Source organism: Staurois parvus, unplaced genomic scaffold (genome assembly GCF_062004578.1).
Source record: "Staurois parvus isolate SC_StPar_1 unplaced genomic scaffold, SC_StPar_1.0 ptg000217l, whole genome shotgun sequence".
Taxonomy (NCBI): Eukaryota; Metazoa; Chordata; class Amphibia; order Anura; family Ranidae; genus Staurois; species Staurois parvus.
The window spans coordinates 1618008-1640670 of record NW_028318013.1 but is presented as its reverse complement, the minus strand read 5'-3'; the positions used below and the strand labels follow the sequence as shown (position 1 = coordinate 1640670).

Below are 22663 nucleotides of genomic sequence, written 5' to 3'. Positions count from 1 at the left end.
GGCAGATTTGAATGGTGTTCACAAGTCAAAATGTTATCTAACATTAGGCAGTACACAGCTGGCTCATAGGAAGAGTTAAATGATGCTGGGCAGACAACTGGCTTATAGGAAAGGTTGAATGATGCTAGGCGGCATTTAACACAGCTCCCCATTAACGTATCACACCTCAGTGAACCTGCATTGATTCAGTGTGGAAAAAAACCTGAAGTTGGGCTTTAAATATGTAAAAAGCTCTTTTGACTGCCAAAAAAATTAAAACTAGCATGAAAAGCCCTCTCCGCCTTTCTCGATCAGTTACTGCCGATGTAATTGATTCAGCTCTTTCCCCATATGTTTTTTCCTTGGATCAAACCTGGGGCAGATCATTTATATATGGTAGTCTCTCCTGCTTCCTTCTATAGCACAGAATTTATAGGACAGGAAGAGTGGAATTTCATGTTCACTAAACTTTACTTCTCAATTAGGAATCACCTGTCTAGATTTTTGTTAAAAGATTGTAATGTATATAAATTAGCCTGTAGAGGAAGTTTCTCTAAGAAAAATACAGGTTTTGCTTTCAATGGTGAGTTTAAAATTCTTTGTCAATTTAAACTATGTCATTGGCAGTCATTGTTCTCTCGTAGGTCAAGCAGTGTGCTTTCTTCCTATGAATACAAAAATGTAAAAAACAGGCTCTACTGATCCCCAGCAGCGAGAGGTACTCAATCATTTCTCAAACACAATAGCTCCAGATAACTTACTTTTAACTCAAGCGAAAGACTGCTGTGCTTTAGGTCAGCATAATCCTGGTCTGTGATGCAGAAATCCCAGCCGGCAAATATTTTATTACAGTAACTCTGAAACCGATCTTCATCAAGTACCAGGCTCTGCTTAAAACCTTTTACTGCCCTGAAAATTGTAATTTGCTCAAATTATGAAAGTATAACGACATACTGGAGCTGAAAAATAACATTAGGTAATCAGTAAAGAAAAGTTTACCTCTTCACAATCCAGGCAATGCTTAGGATCAAATAGGCAAATGTGACCATAATATAGGCAAGAGGCAGACTATATTGGATGATGTAAACAGTGACTGTGTCTATTGTGTAATAACCATAGAACAGATACGTCAGTTCGAGAAAACCCTGCAAGAAACACAGTATTGTAATATTAGTGCTAAAACTGAGCCTTGGTTAAAAGACGCCTTTACTGAGGAAATGTGTAGGCTGCCGTAACTTAAGCCTCATTCATATGGGATTCTATTGCCAGCTGTGGCAACAATACAGCGGATTATTGCAGCTGGATTCAGATGTAAAAACGGATAATTGCAGCTGGTCAGCCTTAACAAATCAATGACAGGCTGACAGCGGCTGCAGATGTTTGTGCCTAGGGCCACTTGCCCCTAACCACAGGTAATTTCTCCATGTGCGATTTTATTCAATTAGTGGTAGACAGCTATGGCAGCTGCCAGACTGTTATTTCTTTGTACATACTGAGCCACAGCAACTATCCACATTGACCTGTGAATCTAGCTGCAAGAATCCACTGGATTCCAGCTTTTGATTATCTAAGGGCCTGATGTTTTCACCTGCACCCTACTGCTGCAGCCAATATAAGGCAGTGTCATGCACAATGCTGGATTATATTTTCATATTATTGAGAATGAATGAATCTGCATTACTGGCTTGTAATAACGGTCATTTAAGTCATCTTAGCATATAAAATACCAGTGGGTTATTCATACCATTAACTGCCAATAAAAACAAAACTAATCAGTTTTTTTTTTAAGTAGCATGACCTTTTTACCGCTTGTTAAGCAGTGAACATATTTCACTGTCCATAGACCCATTTAAATGTAGGTGGTGGAACGAATATAGGAAAATAAAAGCGTCATAAAAAAATCAGGTACTTATATTTGTTGCATTTAAAATTGATTTTGTTTATCAGCCTCCTGTAACCCCAGCATAGCAGGACAGGCCAGAGGGAGGGCAATTACTACAAAATGAAAATCCATATAGGACAGCCCTGATGGCAATAAAATGCTTTAGTGGTTTTATTGGTTAAAGGAGAAGTTCACCTTTAGGAGCATGTTACACACATATTTAGAGTGTAACATGGTCCTATTCACCCACTCCCCGCTCTTTGACAGTGGGCAGGGGATCTTCTCCCCCCAACTACTGTCACTTTTGAAAACAGTGCACGATTTCCTGTAGTTGTATAGACTACAAGGACCATCAGACATTGCAGCTGACAGCTTGTAGTTCTCAGTGAACTGAGGGCACTGATGTGTGCTTTTGTAGTTCATTGATTTTTTCTGCTATTCAGTAACTGCCTGTTCGCATGTGGGGTGCGGCCAGATAGATTACTGAGAGTCTGCAGGAGCCTGGCATTGCACCCATGATCTGCTGATCGCGGGTGCAATGCTTTACAGCCTGCAGCGTAATAAAATAATAAATGTCATTTTTTCACCTGCAAAAAGATGTGCATTTATTACTTTTTTAAAAATGGTGAACTTAGCCTTTAAAGTGCTGAACACTAACCAAAAGAATAGACATGCCACAAAATAGTTACAAGACTATAAATTTATGCAATCCTATCCCAAAGTCAGATAAGTGTTCCACATTACTTCTTTTAAACAAAATACACCAGACTTGTGTAAATACGGGACACCAATCTGAAGCCTACTTTGAACACTAGGCATGTGAATACACATTGTAGTTTTTCCATGAGAAAGGACTTTCCATTGTGTACTCTCACAAGAATGGAATTTGCCTTATATGTCAAGCACCAAACAGTACTTCTTTTTTTGTCAGTGGGATGACAGTAGCTCTGTAGAAGACAAGACACATACCGTTCCAGAAAGAAAATCTATAATATTATTGTAAAAATACAGAAGTCCTTTGCTGACTGGTGAATATCTTGCACATTCAGGTGCTGCCAAGGAAAAAAAAAAGCCAAGTAAGGAGGTAGAAAAAAAAATTATGTGATTGAAGCTCCATGCACACCACCATTTTTTAATCTCCTAGAAGCTGTTATCAGCAATTGTTTTTTGCTCCTAGAAGCTAAATAGTGTTATCCTATGTGTCCATGCATGCTATTTTATGCTAGTAGCGATTTTCAAGCTTCAGCGTTTAGGAGCAGGAAAAAAAATGTTTTTGTAGAGTTGTCGGGATCCTTTTTCCAGCAAGAAAAAAAATGCTAAATGCTACTAAAACAGCCTTTTTCTAGCTATTTTTTTTCCCTACATGTACTGTAAAAACACAAAAAAAATGCTAACACTCCTAAGTGCCGCTAAATGCTACTAAAAAATGCTATTACCAGCGGTTTTTATCCAGCATTTTTTCCAGTGTTATTTGAGCTTAAACAAAAAAACACTAGTGTACATGGAGCCTGAAAGTGCTTGCAGTGTAGGCAGTGGTCAGTTAAAGTCGGCATCTTACCAATACTGGAGGGGATGATTTGACTGCTGTTAAAAATTCCTTGTTTTGAAATGGCAACTGGCAGTGTTGTAAAACAGAACATCAGTAGGAATATGACAAAATTCAGCAACACTAAGAATCTCAGAAAAGAAAAATAGGACCCTATTCCTGTGCCAAATTTACCTGAAAATAAAAAAATAATAATATAATACTTTTTTGTGCAAGTACCAGCATGTACATTAAAACAATTATGTAACAAAACCTATGTATAGCTATGATAGAAGACAGTTTAGACTATATGCAGAATTAGTAACAGATCATCAAACACACACTATCACCATATACACTTTGGGGGAGATTTACTAAACCTGGTGCACACAGAATCTGGCACAGCTGTTCATGGTACTATGCACAGCTGCACCAGTTTTAGTAAATCTCCCCCTTTATATTCTGGATAACTAAATTACTAATGATATAGAAACTGATTATTTGGACTTTCAGTGCCTGTTCTCATAATCGCTTTATGGCCACCCAAAGCTTATCTGACAGCCTTTTTTGGAACTATCAGCTTCCACCTTCACCCACTTAACTGTTTCAAGAAAGTTCCGCGTTTCATCCAGAAAAATAATAGGCCTGTAGAACCTTATAACTCCAACAATCCATGCACACTGGGCAGTCCAGCTTTATCCTCATTTAGAAAAAAAAAACCCCGAAAAAACAAAAAAACTTTATTGCAAGTCATTCGCAATCCTTATTGGTTTTGATAAGTCTAAACTTAAACCTGGATACTTCATTTTACAACTCAGAAGACCCTCAGTTTTTTTTATTTGAACTGCTCAAAAGGTGCTAAAAGTTTTTTCTTTATTTGGGGTTGAAACACACCTGTGCAATGCTACAATGTGTGCACATGTGACACAATGTGCATTAATGCAGCACAAAAAATGGAGAGGTTTGAATGGGGCCTTAAACTGGACATTCCTTTATATTTATGGGGTACTGGAGATACATACATACATCTATAAATAAATAGGACACCTACACCTTCTTTATACAAAATCTTTCATCTTGGGAATCACCATTGAATTGGTGTCAGAACCTCTAAGGGGCACTTATTTTCTGCCAGGAAATCCACTGTGCTCAACTGGTGTTTTCAACATGCTATGACTCTCAACTCTCACAATCAGTTCTGGTCTTTCTTTAAAAAAATGAATATACTACAATTAAGGATGTTCAACTATATTAGATACTGGATCGTATGCCCACATACTAAACACCAGATCAGATGCATTTCATTGTGTTTCATTGAACATATGCTCTTTACATACCACAGCCTTTTCAACTTAAAGTGGAGCTCCACCCAAAAGGGGAAGTTCCGCTTTAAAGACTGGTCCCCCGCTTCCAATTAAGGATTGGAACCTTTGGGGGGCAGGGGAGCGGGTACCCGAATTTGACAGGTACTCGCTCCCACTTACACTCCGATTGCCTAGGGGATCGGAAGTGGAAGGTGTCCTCCCTTCTTCCCTCCCCGTAGTCTTTTGGAACACGTGACAGGTCCCAGAAGACTACAGGACCATTCAGGAAGCGCAGTGCTACTCGTGCATGCGCAGTGGGTACCTGGCTGTGAAGCTGCAAGCTGTCACAGCCGGGTGCCCACACTGAAGGTGTCGGTGCCCAGGGAGAGAAGACGGTCGGTAAAATGGGCTGCAGGGGACACACCGAGGGACAGGTGAGTGTGTGTTTTTTAAAAGTCAGCAGCTACAGTTTTTGACAGCGTGAGTGGAACTCCGCTTTACAATTAACCATTACCTCTATGACTTATTGGTGGTAAACTACATATGCATGACTGGATAGCGCTAGAATATTTTATCAACTTACAAAAGATAGAGTATCTGTAACGATTCATGGTACAGAACACCCTACATAGAACTAGAACTGGTATTAAGCCATAGCAATCAATCAGAATTCATTCTACTAAAGTCAGACCAGTACAAGATAGATACTGTTTGGTTGCTATGGATTACTGCATTTAAAAAGACAGTTACCTTCCCCATATAAGAAAGTGACAGCGTCTTTGGAAAGGGCTTTGACCCCCTTATACTCAGATTACCAGTCACTAGCCCAAGCACTGTCACATGACCAGGAGAATTGCTTCACTGCTCATTCTAATGCAGGCTGCAAAAGGAGGAAGATGTGCTGAAAGATTACTGGTACTGTGGGGAAATTGGGAATGGGGGCTTATTAGGCATATCTATATTAATTATGGCTGTGGGATTTTCCTTCATATCACTTAGAGAAATATGTCTCCTAAACAACAAAACAGACACAATGTAATCTTTAAAACTAAAACTCTTCTTTTTGTTTCCAAAGGCAAGTTCAAGTAAACATAAATCTTGCTTTAACCACTTGCCATCCTGAGGATTTACCCCCCTTAATGACCAGGCCACTTTTTGCTATTCGGCGCTGCACTATTTGAACTGATAATTGTGCGGTCATGCAATGCTGTACCAAAACAAAATTTACGTCCTTTTTTTCACAAAAATAGAGCTGTCTTTCGGTGGTATTTGATCACCTGTGCGTTTTTTATTTTTCGCAACAAACAAAAAAAGACCGAACATTTTGAAGAAAAACAATATTTTTTTATTGCATCTACAAACTATGGTAGAAATAATGGAATTTACACAGCTTTTACTTTCTGACTATTGCTCACACAAGCCATGGGTATATGTGAAATTACACCCCAAAATACATTCTGCTACTTCTACCGAGTATGGGGATACCACATGTATTAGACTTTTTGGAAGGCTAGCTTGGGTTGTCTACTTTCCAAAAAGGGGTTGTTTTGGGGGGTGGGGGCATTCTATGACCAGCATTAGAAGTGTATGCCACACATCATTCACTCTTCTAACCACCTGAAGACCAAGCCTTTTCTGACATTTTTTTGTTCACACAAAAACAAATAAATTTTTTTGCTAGGAAAATACTTTGAACCTTCAAACATTATATATTTTTTAAAGCAGACACCCTAGTGAATAAAATGGTGGGTACTGCAATTTTTTGTGTCACCTAGTACTCGCACAGCGATTTTTCAAATGCAGATTGTTTGAAAAAATACACTTTTTTTTACTTTTAATGCACAAAAACACAATATATTGACCAATTATATAGTAGGATATAAAAGATGATGGTATGCTGAGTAAATACATACCAAACATAACATGCTTTAAAACTGTGCATGCCCCGTGCAATGGCGACAAACTGCATACATTTTTAATATCCATAGGCAACGCTTTAAAAGCCTTTACAAGCTCCCATATTAGATTTACAGAGGAGGTCTAGTGTTAGAATTACTGCCCTTGATCTGACGTTTGCCTATGGATATTAAAAATGTATGCATTTGTCGCCATTGCACGGGGCATTCGTAGTTTTAAAGCATGTCATGTTTGGTATCCATTTACTCAGCATATCATCATCTTTTATATTTTACCAAATAATTGGCCAATATATTGTGTTTTTGCGTATTCAAAGTAAAAAAAGTGTATTTCTTGCCAAAAATCTGCATTTGAAAAATTGCTGCGTGAGTACTATATAACAAAAAATTGCAGCACCCACCATTGTATTCCCTAGGGTGTCTGCTTTAAAAAAGTATATAATGTTTGGGGGTTCAAAGTAATTTCCTAGCAAAAAATACAGATTTTTTTATGCAAACAAAAAAGTGTCAGAAAAGGCTTGGTGTTCAGGTGGTTAGAAGAGTGAATGATGTGTGGCATAAACTTCAAGTGCTGGGCATAAAATGCTCCCACCCCCCAAACCTACCCCTTTTTGGAAAGTTGACACTCTAAATTATTTGCTGAGAGGCATGTTGAGTAAATAGAAAAATTTCATTTTTTCACCACAAATTTTTGGAAAATGACAAAAAATTTTTTTTTCTTTTTTAACACAAAATTGGAATTTGATAAGAAGCATGGTGAGTAATTTGCAGATCTCGTTTGTTGCCACACGTTTTTGGAAAATGAAGAAAGAAAACAAAAACATATTTTTTCTTTTTTTTTTATATTTCAAAACCTTGTGAGAAAAATTAGATCTTCAAAATACTCGCCATGCCTCTTTTAAATTCCTTGGGGTGTCTACATTCCAAAAAGGGGTCATTTGGGTGGGTTTGGTGCTATCCTGGCATTTCAGGGCCTCCTAAACTGTGATGGGTAGTGAGGAAGTGAAATGAGGAAGCTACGCACCTTAAGGCTTTCAAAGTGGTCATTGGATTTCAGGCTCCTGTATGTGGCCAGGCTCCCAAAAAGTCTCACATATGTGGTATCCCCATACTCGGTAGAAGTAGCAGAATGTATTTTGGGGTGTAATTCCACATATACCCATGGCTTGTGTGAGAAATAAATAATTTAAATTACAACTTTGTGTAAAAAAAAAAAAAAAAAAAAAGTTCTTGTCAATTTCTAAAAACTTGTGGAAAAAAAAAATCTTGCAAATAGCTTAGGGTGTTCACTTTCCGAAAAGGGGTAATTTTGGGTGTTTGTACTGTCCTGGTATTTTAGCACCTCAAGAAATGTGATGGGCAGTCAGAAAGTAAAAGCTGTGAATATTCCATTATCTATACTTTTAACAAAGCAATCAATATAGACTTATTGGAATTTTTTTAACCAAAAACATGCAGCAGAATACATTTTGGTCTAAATTTATGACGAAATTTTAGTTTTTTGGATATTTTTTATGACCGAAATTAGAAAATATCAGGGTTTTTTTTCAAAATTTTTTTGTTCCAAAAATAAAAAAGTGCATAGGTGATCAAATACCACCGAAAGAAAGCTCTATTTATGTGAAAAAAAGGATGTAAATGTCATTTAGGTACTGTATTGCATGACCGTGCAATTGTCAGTAAGCCTAGTGCAGCTCTGTATAGCAAAAAAATGGCGTAAATTGTAGTATCTATACCATAGTTTGTAGACGCTATAACTTTCACACAAAGCAATCAATATACACTTATTGGGATTTTTTTTACCAAAAACAAGTAGCAGAATACATTTTGGCCTAAATTTCTGACTATCTTTGAGTTTACTATATATTGTTTTTATAGACGAAAGTAAAAAATATTGTTTTTCTTCAAAATTTTTGGTCTTTTTTTTGTTTATAGTGCGCAAAATAAAAAGCGTACAGGTGATCAAATAGCACCGAAAGAAAGCTCTATTTGTGTGAAAAAAAGGACATAAATTTCATTTTGGTACAGAATTGCATGACTTCGCAATTATCAGTTGAAATAGTGCCGAAGAGCAAAAAGAGGCATAGTCAGGAATGGGGGGTAAATCCTCAGGATGGCAGCCATCCAGAGCAGTGTGCCCAAACCAACAGGGAGGAGGACTGTTGGTAAACAAAGCAGCCCTCCTCCCTGTCTGTGATTGCCGGTAATCACCAGGCGCCGGCGGGTAATCGCCAGCCGGGACCCAGTGATTGACACCCATGGCCGGAAATGGCGGTGCGGGCGCCCCCTACCCGGAAATGCAAAATTACGTTTATATGTGTGATTTTGCGCACAGGGGCCGCCCTGTAGCAGTATATCTGCTATAGGGAGGTCCTTTAGCAGTTAAAGGATAAGTTCACCTGTGAACACATGTTACACCCATATTCAGGGTGAATAGACCCTCCCACCCCCCACTATGACAGCTAACAGGGGATCTTCTCCTCTAGTCGTGTCACTCATTCACAATCCTCTGTGAATGAGAAACTACAAGTCCCAACAGCCTTAGTGGCTGTTGGCTTGTAGTTTTCGATGAACTACCATGGTGCTGTGGAACGCTGTGGTAGTTCATTGTTTCTTCCTGTCAGTATATCTGCTTGCCCATACATCCCATACAAGCAAGCAGATATACTTACGGGTCTGCTGGAGACCTGCATGGCGCTAGCGATCTTCTGATCGCTGGTGCAATGCTTTACAGGCTCCTGCAACAAGAAATAATAAATGCACATTTTTTTTACCTGTAAAATAATGTGCATTTATTTTTTAGCAAAAGGTGAACTTATCCTTTAATGCCTAACTTTATTTGTGATAGAGGAAAGCATTCCCCACTGGGGAGTTTACTCCTTTTCCCACTTAACATCTGTCAAATGGACAGGAACTGAGGGGAAATCTTACTGGAAAAACGATAATAAAGAGGTGACAGGCTTTAACCATTTCCCATGCTATCTAGAACCATAATAACTTTTTTTTGGATGGAGTTGGGCTTTAGGCAACTAATCCTTACCCTCAATACTGTGAATGTTACTCCTCCAGAGCTGGAGATTAGACACTAAAGCAGTAGTATCATCTCTGAATTTCCGATACACGCTTCTGCTGTTGCCTTTCAGTTGACCCCATCCTGTGGTATTCTGGAAACGTGTTGTCTGGATCTCCCTAAAAGACAGCAAGGTAAACTGAGCACACAATCATGACTATCTACAATGGAATTGAGTTAATCTATGGTTGCCACACTATATACATTCAAGTTTTAACATATTGTTAGCAATTAGTCAAAAACTTTAGAAGCCCTAGCTGACCTACCTCTGCATGATTGGATACTGCAAAACAATTTAGCCTCAAATTTATCAGCACATATGACAAAACAGCTCCAGAGATTGATCAAGGCAAAAATGGTGCTTTGGTCCTTCCACCACATTGATTAATATTATTCGGCGCAGAGAAACTGCCCTATCTGCATAGTCTGTACTGGCATTTCGTGCTCCATCAGACACTAGCAGCTTACAAAACCAATTTATGCCCAACAATAATCCTGCGCATTGCTGCTCCTTTTTCTGTTGTCACTGCAAAATCCGTGGTGCCACCAGTTATAGGTTAGCACAAGACCACCTCCCATGATGCAGTGCTTGTTTAAGAGGCAAATCACTAGGCACGAGTACCATCACATGACAGAGGGGTAATGTCACCACTACCTCTGTGCTTCAACGCTAGTCAACACTGGGTAGTTTGGTAGTGACTGCAATAGAGGAAGGAGAGGTGGAGGAGCGTCGGAGGGGTGGGTATAATTTGGTCAAGAGGTGAGTTTCTTGTTGAAATGTTTTATTTGTTTGGTTAGAAAACAGACAAATAGAATAAGCAGGCCATTTTGATGCCATACGTATACAAAATATATAACTGGCATAAATGTAAATGAAAAACAAGGACCAAAAGAGAAAATTAACGGTCCAGATGCAACTGGAAAAAAAGGTAGATAGAATATATGAAAATATAATTTTGTAAAGGGCTGCGCAAACTGTTGGCGCTATATAAACATTGTATAATAATATGATAATAACTGACATATAAAACAAGGTAGCATCAGTAAAGTTAGAAGAAAAAATATAAAATGAAAATAGCGCCAACGGTGTTCACATGTAATCAATTAACACAAGCAGCTAAACCTTACCCCTAAATAAAGGTTGCAATCATAAAACAAAAAAAGGTAGCGCTATCAAAATTAAATATTTAAATCAAACAGTGATAAATAAAACAGTGAACAAATTAATGACCATAACTTTTTTTTTTTTCTATGGTTGTACTGGATGGACTTTTGTCTTTTTTCAGCCAGACTAACTATGTAACTACAGAACGTAGTGACGTTAGTCCAAAGCTCCACCCTACGTGTTTTGTCATCCGATGTCTTCACGGAGCGGAAGGATAAACGTCACTACATCCACAACACAGCAATTTATACCAATTTACCAGCACAGGAACGAATTACGTGTAGGGTGGAGCTTCGGACTAACGTCATTACGTTCTGGAAGAGGCTGTTGTCTCAGCTTTTTTTGAGTTTTTAGAAATAAATTTGTTGTACGGTATCACACGATTGTTTGTTTTGTTTTTCTTTTCTTTTCTGAGCCTGCGTATGAAGTTTTCGCTGCTGAATTTATAGATCTGCAGAGTATTACTCCCAGAGTGGATAAATAAGTGTCTGGATATCCGAATCTCCCTGATTTGCAATATACTACATCATCAAGCTGAGAGAGGAATAATTTGAAAAGCTGGTCATCGCTTAGTCTTCCTGCAGAGTATTGCCCCCAGAGCAACAAGTGCAATTGCTGGTTTATAATATATATCATAAGATGCAGCGCTAATGACTATAACATATATGCATAAATCAAGGAATCAGTCATATATGACTAAACAGTTGAAAGTTCATAAAATAGGTGACTTTAGTGCTCTCTTCTACTATATATCCTCCTGATGGTCAGGCGTTTGTGCAGAATAGTGCTGAAGGGGTGCACACTCACCAGAACGCACAGATATATGAGCGTTTATTATAGATTCCCCTTTAGGATCATCAACTGGACACGCTGTGGTATTACGACAAAACACCTTCCAGACCTCCTAGATGTTCCTGTATATTCCCTGGTTTAGGTGACCTGCGTACCTCTCCTTAGGATCAGCATACGATTCGTATCCCACAAAGAGATGAGTGGCTAGAATGGGTACTCCCTTTCTTCTTTCAGATATTTTTTCCTTTTATTGATTTTTTGTTCAGTCTTCAAGACCTTCATTCAAGCTGTGTTACAGGCTGGATACCATAGATCTCAGTAGTCTCCTTAGCTCTTAGGGAGAGCTAAGGAGACTACTGAGATCTATGGTATCCAGCCTGTAACACAGCTTGAATGAAGGTCTTGAAGACTGAACAAAAAATCAATAAAAGGAAAAAATATCTGAAAGAAGAAAGGGAGTACCCATTCTAGCCACTCATCTCTTTGTGGGATACGAATCGTATGCTGATCCTAAGGAGAGGTACGCAGGTCACCTAAACCAGGGAATATACAGGAACATCTAGGAGGTCTGGAAGGTGTTTTGTCGTAATACCACAGCGTGTCCAGTTGATGATCCTAAAGGGGAATCTATAATAAACGCTCATATATCTGTGCGTTCTGGTGAGTGTGCACCCCTTCAGCACTATTCTGCACAAACGCCTGACCATCAGGAGGATATATAGTAGAAGAGAGCACTAAAGTCACCTATTTTATGAACTTTCAACTGTTTAGTCATATATGACCGATTCCTTGATTTATGCATATATGTTATAGTCATTAGCGCTGCATCTTATGATATATATTGTTTTGAGGGTGTTTGGTACCTTATGTTCAGCTGCTACATTTTAGATGCGCTCGTATTTATTCTTTTTGATTTGGTTTATAATATAACTGGCAATTTTCTCTGGTGAGTTTATTCATTTCTGTTGGTGGTGTATTTGCACAAATCTGTTCTTATGGTGATGGACATTTTTCACTGTTGATGGAAAGAAAACATTTTTTAGAGACTTTTTTTGGCCATTAATTTGTTCACTGTTTTATTTATCACTGTTTGATTTAAATATTTAATTTTGATAGCGCTACCTTTTTAGCATCAGTAAACTAGACTATGGCTGTGGGTGTGACGAGATGAATTAGGCAGGGATCATTCAAGTGTTCCAAGCCATATTCCAACTAGAGGTAACTTGAAAATATGGCCTAGGGAGAATAACGAAATAAGAAGGGAGTGTAGAAGAAAGGAAAGGTCAGGGTAGCAGAGGTGCACAGTGGAGCCAACTATCTAGTCTCAGACCCAGCTGTGGCAAAACTTCAGAAGACGAGAGACACGAGAAACGGAGATATAGGAAAGAACAGGGAGAGGAGAGAAGAGAAAAGAGGGCCCCTGAGGGTGGCGCAACCAAACATCAGGTATGCCTGTGTGAGTGCTTCACCATGGTAAGAGCACTGACTCATCAAAATCAGGGGCAAGACAGTGTTTGATCCATGGCTGCCGAATTGCTTTGAATTTCTCAATCTGGCCTTTTTCTAGGGCTTCCACTTTGGCGTGTATTATGGTGCGATGCATTCTATGCTTGGTCTCAGCCAAAATCAAAGATGACGATTCCCTCGCCTTAGTTATGGTCTGTTTAGCGGCTGTCAGAAGCTGGATGAAAAGTCTAAATTGTCTGCCAGTCTGGTTTCTCAGAGGACAGAGGCTAGTCAAAAATTTCTTACCAAAATGATTAAGCCACCGGAAACTCCCACCAAATCTGCAAGTGCCTGCCCAGGTCCAAACAGCCACAGAAAGAGAGCCGAGCTAGTTGGTGTAAGTTTAGCAATTCTATTGGGCATAGATACCATCTGGCCAAGACTCTGTAGTTAGCTTCCATCACAACGTTTGGAGAAGAGGACTTGGTAGTTTGCCAAATCTCTGACCATTCAGCTCTATCCAATGTGTGGAGCAAATCTTTTTCCCACTTTGCAACATAGGACAGAGTGCCTTGGTTAGGGTTGAAAAGAATCTGTTTGTAGAGGGTTGAAACAAGGCCTCTGCCAAGAGGGTCCTTAGAGGAAACTGGGAGAGATGAGTCAGTACACTATCTCTAGAGATGTAAGGGGAGTAGAATTTTGCACTGACCATCTTACAAAAGGCAGATAAGGCCCGTTGCAGTCCACACGTGGAATGATGCAGGGCTATTCTAGGCTGGGAAAAAGGCAGGGTTTTTGAGGAAAGAATGAAGCGGGTTGTGAGAGGATTGCAAGCCGTACACAGTCTTAAGTTCATCCCAGAAAGAGAGATAATGTTTTGTAATCGGGTTGTGTAAGAAAGCTCGATCCACTGGTCGAATCCACAGCAAGTTAGCTACCATCAGAGGGTCACATTTGACTTATCCTATGGACACCCAAAGCGGGGTTTCGCCAACCACGTGAAATTTGGGCATATCTGCTAGATGAACTGCATAGTAGTAGGAGGAAAAGTAAGGAAGACACAATCCGCCACAAAGTTTGGGGAGATATAGCATAGATTTAGGTATTCTTGGTTTCCGTGTCCCAAACATATGCGAAGGGTCTCCTTTGTAGAATCCGGCAAGACTCTAAAAAGGTATCAAAGTTTGGGCAGTATAACCATCGTAAGGACATTAATTTTGCCTATCCAATAGAGTGGGAGGGAGGACCATTGTGACATTAGGCTGGTCACCTGTTTAAGCATCGGGGGTAGTTAGGAGGTAGGTTTTAATACAGAAACCATCTCTTTGCCTTGAATGTTACATAGTTTGTCAAGTTGGAAAAGAAAATACACAGGCCTATCTACTTAAACCAATACAAAAAATAGATAAATAGAAAATCTCCATATACAGAACCCTATACCCGCAGCTGATCTATAGGAAGGCAAAAAAACATGGTCCAATTTGCTGTAGCGAGGGAAAAAAAATGAAATTTAGTACAGAACATATTGGATATTCTGGATATACTGTATATTCATAGGCCCTGGGTTACCTTTAGGAGACTGGACACTGAAAAAGCTTTGAGGATACGTCCCCTGGCCTCCTTATGCCCTTACAAACCCCACAAGTCACCAGTTTTGTAGCAAACAATGCTGAGTAACACAGGAACAGATAGGGGGTGTCCTATGTGCTGTACTGTACAATTAAGATAAAAGGAAGCAGACTTACAGTACATGTAAATTCCATATTTTGGACTATAGTACAAGAGACAGGTTTGATATTCATTGACCCTGGGATGGTCCAAGCAATGAAAACGTAGGGAGGGCAGCAGAGCAAACAGAACTGTGCCCACAGGTCTAACAATAACAAGGGTCAATAGACCTATTTCTCAGTGCTGCTGCAAGAACCCTGCAGCTGAAAGCTGTATCTACAGAAGAATACTGAACATCCACTTGGTAGAACTTTGAAAAGGTATGTGAAGAAGACCAGATGATGGCCTTTACAAAGCTGAAACGTAGGCTTTATGTCAGAATGCCCAGAAAACTCCTTCTGATCTGGGACAGTGAGCAAGTGCTGGTAGGTGCTTTGTTCTTTAGAGATTAACCTCCTCCCGCCCGGCCCATGGCCGAATGGTGGCCTACAAAAACACTCACCTTTCCGGGTGGACGCCACACGGCGGCCTTTCGGGCATGCGCAGTTTGCGCGCCTGCAGAGCCACGATCTGTCCCCGGCCATGTACCTCGGACACGACCGATGACAGATCTGAGTACCGGCCCATTGCCGGTACCATGTGACCTGCTGTGACCAATCACAGCAGGTCACATGACAGTTGTATACAATGGATGACTTCATTCAAGCCATCCATTGTATACTAGGGTGTCTAGCTGTGAATGGTCACAGCCTTCACATGCACAAGCTGGGCCAATCACAGCCCAGCTGTGTCATGTGATTAGCCGTGGCCAAATCACAGCTAAGCACAAAAAAAGAAAAAAAAAACCCTCTGAATGAATCAATGTCATTCAGGTAAAGGTTTGCTTATAGCAATTCTTTGCTATAAGCAAATTGTGTAAAAAAAAAAAAAAAGAAATACTGATCACTTCCCCAAAGTAGTACAATGTTACTATGGTAACATTGTACTACTTTGGTCATAGTGAAATATGAAAAAAAATATCTTAAAGAAAAAAAATGTAATAATTAAAAAAATAAATTTAAAAATTTTTTAAAAATTATAATTTTTTTTTCACACTGTCACCAGTGTCCCTGATCACCGCCATGCCAGTTATGTGATGACGCTGTACTGCACTGGTGACAGTATGTAAAAAAAAAAATAGTGAAAATAATTTTTTTAATTTTTTCATTTTCCGAAAAATTATGACCAAAAAAATACAACTTCAAAAAACTCGCCATGCCTCTTATGAAGTACGTCGGACTGTCTACTCTGCAAAAAGGGGTCATTTGGAGGATATCTGTACTGTTTTGACATTCTTGGACCTCAAGAAATTAGATTGGCTGTCAGTACTTCAGGATTGATCAATATTCAGATCTATACCATAGTTTGTGAACTCTATAACTTTCCTACAAACTAAAAAAAATACATCCTAATTTGGGTTATTTTCACCAAAGACATGTAGCAGAATACATCTTAGCCTAAATTTATGAAGAACAATTATTTATTTGCAAACTTTTATAACAGAAACAAAAAAAACCTGTTTTTTTTTTTTTTTTCAAAATTTTCGGTCTTTTTTTGTTAATTTAGCAAAAAATAAAAACCCCAGTGGTGATTAAATACCACAAAAAAGAAAGCTCTAGTTGTGTGAAGAAAATGATAAAATTTTAGATTGGGTACAATGTTGTATGACCGCGCAATTGTCATTCAAAGTGTGAAAACGCTGAAACCTGAAAATTGGCCTGGGCAGGAAGGGGGTAAAAGTGCCCTGTATGGAAGAGGTTAAGAACTTAGAGATTAGTTGTCTTATCCTCCTTGCAATAGTGGCTTATGAAGCAGTATGTCCCTTGCAGGGCCCTGAAGGTAGGACAAAAATGGGTGCAAGACTACCATGTTCTTGTAAAAAAGAAGGAACAAGAGAGGCTATATATCCATAGAGTTACCAAGAAGGCTAATTTTGCAAGAGAGATCATCCAAAAGGGAGCTCCCTGATTCATTCAAAAAAGTCGTATCTGCAGGGCACCAAATTGTCCCAGTGATGCACAGGATGCTGTAAGGGTGTTTTGATCTGAGAATTACCTTGAATAAAAGGTGTTTACAAGGGAAAGTGAAGCCAGAGGTTTTTGGAAAAGAATTGACAATGCCAAAACCTATCCTTTTTGAGTACTTAGGACAGTCCTGGACAAGGCACTATTGTGGGAAAGTAAGTACAGAGCAGGATACAGGATCATTTCTGGGGTTAAAATGCCCGTTGTGACGATCGCGGCGTCAGACCCCTGACCTTCTCACCAAACTTGTGACCAAAGGACTAGCCAATCTAAAACCACGATGTCATCTGCGTAATAATGTCACGCCCAGCTGCACCCTGCACACCGATTTTCCAGCTAATTGGACCACAATCGATGTACCTGCAGCCTGGGAGCGATTGTTACTGGGTCAGGTTAATTACGCAATTAACCCTTCACACTGCCACCACCTCCTTTTTGTACAGAGAAAGAGGAAACTCGGCAATACCAGCAATACACTAGGATGATTGATTAATCGTCGGTATACCACTATCACCACAGACAGGTTATACAGAGGGTTAAACACTCATAGTAGCGTTCTTCAGCGGCATGAATTCGTAAGTTGCAATAAAGAGCTATAGAAACTGTTCAACACTTTCAGAAAGTAAGATTACTAAAAGGTCAAAAGGGGTGCAGTAGAAATATTTACAGGAAAAGATGTAACCAATATATATATATACATATATATACACATAGCACAACAGCACAGCAAACAGATAACAGAAAGAAGTTTAGGTAGATAAGTACTTGCCAAACAGCCTTCGGTTAAGCAGTTTCCAGTCTTATGAGCGCAAGGAGGCTTTCTTTGTCTCGACTGCAAGTTTCGTTGTTTTCATGGCAGGAGACTCTGCTTTCTCTCCCTCCGCTAGGGATGTTAAACGCAGGGCAGATCTCTCGTTCTCACACACACACACACACAAAGCATAACAGCCTTTTTCTACACAAAATCAGCTGGTGTCTTCTTACAACAGCAAGCCAATTGCCTTATTTGGGAAGAGGATTGTATAAAGGCAGGGAACTCAAGCTTCTTGAACTCAGCAACATACATTGGTTGCATTCCTGAGGGGGGGGGGGAAATCGGAGAACATCAAGAATTCTTGACAAAATGAGGGCCGTGTCTGGCTCTTGTGTGCACGATTGCGACAGCCGTGTTCATGCCAAGCAAAGGATTTGCAGGCAAAAAGTGTCAGGGCAGGAGCTGAGGAACGGACAGGAGGCCTAACAATGTAACGCACTGGCTGACGACAACCACCACCCACAGACCGAAGTCCCTCAGGGCGCGGAGTCTAAGTCCCAGGCTGATGGTGGGGATGGACTTCACGCAGCCAGGAACCAGGTCGGGGCCCCAGAGACACCTCAGCTGCGGTAATGGCCGCCACCAATGGCGTGTAGCTGATGGAAGAGACAAAAGAGTAGTCAGACAAGCCGGGGTCAACAATAACAGGACAAAACAGTACAGGACAGCAGACGAGAATCACAGATCACGAGCCGGGTTCAGCAACAGAGGGTCAGATCAAAGGAGAATACAAAGAATAGTCAAGTCACAAGCCGAATCAGATACCAGGAGAGTCACGAGAGTCAGAACAGAGTAATAGCAACACAAAGACACAAGTGCAAAGAGCATGTGCGGGCCACAGGCTTATATGTCATCAGCCACACCCCTCTGGGGGATGGACCACAGAAACCTGAAGGCATAAAAGGATTCCCATCATGCACAGCAGAATCCAAGATGGACGCCAGCACATGGAGTAACATAACCTCAGGGAAAAGGTAGGACCTTGACAAAAAGATGATCTGACCAGATTTTTGGAACTGGCTTTCCTTGCTTTTAACCATGTGGGAATGGGGGTCCTTCTACAGCAGGTCTCACCGGTCTCTTCTCTTGCTCTATTTTGCAGAGCAGTTGAGGCAGAATTTGCACTGGAAGAAAGGAATATATTAGCCTGAACTGAGACCAGGAAATTATCAGAGCATCTGATACCAGTGCTAGAGGATCCTTCGTTCTGGCCACAAACAGAAGTTGCTGATCCTGAGGGTACGGAGTCTGCCATCTCTACATATCAGGTTGTAGATGTTAGGGCTCATTCCTCCTGGTCCAAGCAGTAACGACTGAGGCAATTGCCTTCCAGTTGTCCACTACTTGGATCTAAACAGCAAAGATCACTGAACAGCGTTTTTCCAACCATGGAGATGATCAGGCTTGCATTTTTCAAGGCTGCATGCCTCCTCATGCCCCCTTGATGATAGATGTATGCCAAAGCTGTGGCACGGTCTGACTGCATAAATATTAACACAGCTGCCAACAGCATGCAAGCTGTTTTTTTTTAAAGATTGTTTCTGAGTAACGGACTAAGGCAAGCTGATGAGGCAGCACTGGAGGGCATTGATGAGGTGCCACTGATGATGCTGCACTGATATGCAGCAACAATGGTCAATGATAGGAGGCACTGATGGGCACTGATAGGCGGCACTGAGGGGCAACACTGATGGGTGGCACTGCAGGGCACTGTTATCGGCAGTGCTTTCCTCACGCTGTCAAAGTGCTGCCGATAACCAGCAACTGTCTTTACTCTGTGATCTGCTGTGTCTTTGGACACAGCTGATCCTGTGATTGCCCTTTTACCTCATCACAAGATCAGCTGTGTCCGTAGGATTCATGCATTCATTCATGGAGATCACCGGGTGCGCGCCCCTGGGGCGTCATAGGATGCGATCCCAGAACTGGGTGATTAAGATGTAATTCATGCTTTCTATATTCAGCATCTTTGAAAGAAGGAACATTTTTAATAGGTACAGTGAGGTGTTTGTTTAGGACAGAAATAGCAGGGTCTACCACAGGAATAGCCTAGCCTACTTTTTTTGAAAACTCTTCTTCCACTGGATGGAGTTCAGCAAAGACTTTTTCGGGAGTGAAACTTGTTAAAGAAGTGAACTAATCATCATAGACCACAAATTCTACAGTATCTGTTCATGAACAGGGAATGTTTTGAAAGTTGGTGTAGGTCTCTTTGTACCCAAGGGGGCATGGCAAGATGGAGGATAGTCAGCCTGCACTATGTCAAAGCTTTTACAGACAGACAAAATGAGCTGTAAGAGAGTTCCCGCAAGAAGATTCGCGATCAGGAACACACATGCACAAAGAAGATCCAGCAGACGAGTTGTTGCTCATGCGCATGAATGCGCGATCGCGCACATGCACGCACACGGCGAAGATTGGCGCCAGACGGGCCATTTAAGGAGCGCCTCTGCCCAGATTCAGTGCTGACTGGTCTTCAGCTCCCCCCCCCCCCCGTGTCCTGCTTGCTCCTGTCCGTTTACCTTGTTCCTGACCCGGCTTGTTCCTGACCCGGCTTGTTCCTGACCCGACTGAGTACTCTCCTGTCCCCGGTTCCTGACTTCGGCTCTGATCCTGACTTTGGCTTTTCTTACTGATCTTGTACTGCGCTGCCCGACTGTTATGACCCTGGCTATCCTATGACTCCGCTACAGTCCTGTGTCCTGGCTACATACCTGGCTCTGCTGTGCATCTGGCAATCCACTGAACCTGGTCTATTTCTACAGTACCCAAATCAAAGGATATCCTGCCTACCAAGGTCATCATCTGCAAGAGCCGTAAGCAATCCTCTGGCGCTCTTGTCCCCCTGGTCCCTAGACTCCCCTTGTTCCAACCTCAGTGGGGTCAGGGCTAGTGACACAAGTGAGGCCGACCTCGTCAATTCAGTCTCCCATCAGGTACGTGACATGAGCTTTTCAACATATTGCATGAAGTTTCCTCCAACACTGCTTCAACAACCTCTTCATTCTCCTATGAATCAGCTTCCACTAGGCCATATCAGGGTCCAATTCTGGTTGAGAAATACTTTCCTGTTGACCAGCAATATCTTGACTTCTTAATAATGAGGATGTTTGGTTTATATTCTTTCATGTATACATTTCGGAATTACTAATTAAGCCATCGGCTTCTTAACTGACACCTATTGAGATATGGCTCTTCCAGCTATGTAATATCTTGTAAACAATCTATATGCTTGATGATTTACACTTTCTATCTTGTATTGTAACCTTCAATAAAATTGCAATATATTGAATAAGAAACATTTCCATTTCTGCTCTGTGTCTTTGATGACAATATTCCCTCCCAGTTGCAGAGCAGCCCTAAACCTTGGACAAATCTGACCTCAATTCTATAAATTGAGCATGTAAAAATATGACAAAAGAAAGCTACAGCTAAATGTGGATTTAGATTTAAAATTTAGATGGGAGTTTTTTTTCTGGCTGTGAACGTTCTGTGCAGAAACTTGCTGCAGCTCCTAGGCTTTACCTGCCATGAGAACAGAAATTTTAGTAACTTCAATGCTCCCAATTGTGAAATCAGACATAGCAATTTGAACATACAGATACAGCTGGACTACGGTCCACAGAACACTATGAACAACCACTTGGTGTGTGTGCCACTATAGTTCTCAAGTGGGCTGTAGAACCTAGGGACACTTTGTGTACCAAGAAAATCAGGTATTTCCATTCAAACTAGAAAGCTCCTTTCCTTACATGAGGCAAAAAAAAGGTGTCTTCCACAGCCAAAGCCCATAATAGAAGTAAAAATAGTACCGTAATTTTTTTTTATCCTGAATGCTGATTGGGTGTTCTCTCAAAGGAATACTAAAATCATTTTCAACAGATTCCAAACAACTAGGATCTCGGGACATTGAGCGTTTCACATTGCGATTACTTCTATGGGAGTCCATGGTTCCATAATGTGAGGGTCTTCTTCTAACCAAAGACTGGTAACTTGGTAGTTCATGTAAGAATTGATTAGGTGCTATAACATCTCCTTCAGAGACAAAAACGTCTGTAAAAAAAAATATATATATTTATCATCATCCTAAAACTGTACTGTTACACTAAAACAATTACTACAGATAAGAAGCAAGATATAGCACCATTTACATAAAAGTACAACTAAAGGCACCTATTAGGATAGTCTAAACAAGTCCCAAATCCTGTTACTATGTGATGCACAAGCCTAAGAATAAGAAATAAAACTAAGAAAAAAAAAATCTATATCATCACAGGAAGCTGCATTAGTTGGACTCAAAAGCTATTTTTGTGACTATGCAGGGGGACTAAGAGAAAAATGTAAGTGCAGTTATACTTAAACTCAGTTGCAGCATGCACCCTTTTTAAATGGGAGACTATAGTTTTAAAAGTAATGTATATTAAAGCGGAGTCTAAATAGACCTAAAAACACCAGTTATGTATGGAAGGCAATTAGTGAAAACAGTCTTAAGCTGGCCATACACAGCTCAGTTTTTTTTATTCAGTCAGCAGGGTTGAGAGCTCAATGACAACCTTTAACAGCTTCCTCTATCTACAATAAACAGCATCATTGATAGACCTATCTTCTACTGTGGCTATTAAATTCTTAAAGACAGAGCTATCTGCTGTCAAAATACCCTGTTTATCCAACAATTTTTCACCAGGCTTCTTCAATTTTTCAAAATATAGGATTTCAGGTGAAAGGGTGCTAACAGGGCCACCCATGAAGCAGATTTTGCTCAGTGTATGACAAGCTTTATATCAGCCTCATGTAATCTCCTGTATAGCACCACTCGACTCGGAAGAGGAAGGAAAGCACTAAGAGCCAATTAGGCACACATGCAGGCAAGCAAAGAGCATAGGAATAACCTTATTGGTGTATTTTTTATTATTTATTTTTTTACCCCTTTGTTGTCCAATCTGCAATAGGAGTGTCTAGGTCCTACTGTAACTACAGATGAGGTCGCAGGCCAGGATGTGCTGTCTGGCAAGTGTGAAGAGATAAGAAGAAGACAAGAA

At 40.4% G+C, this 22663-nt stretch overlaps 1 protein-coding gene across 3 annotated transcripts in view; it reads right to left on the bottom strand.

Annotated features, from left to right (window-relative positions):
- The window catches only part of TMC7 (transmembrane channel like 7), a 106665-nt gene that overhangs the window by 34133 nt on the left and 49869 nt on the right, over positions 1 to 22663 (bottom strand). For 2 of the 3 annotated variants that reach the window (XM_089679056.1, XM_089679057.1), the window contains exons 2-7: positions 21437 to 21677; positions 9647 to 9795; positions 3420 to 3581; positions 2831 to 2913; positions 979 to 1124; positions 741 to 888 (exon numbers count right to left, since the gene is read on the bottom strand). In XM_089679056.1, the coding sequence (XP_089535182.1) occupies positions 741 to 888; positions 979 to 1124; positions 2831 to 2913; positions 3420 to 3581; positions 9647 to 9795; positions 21437 to 21677 (929 nt within the window). The remainder of the gene's footprint in view (positions 1 to 740; positions 889 to 978; positions 1125 to 2830; positions 2914 to 3419; positions 3582 to 9646; positions 9796 to 21436; positions 21678 to 22663) is intronic. The other variant, XM_089679058.1, reaches the window with a different exon arrangement.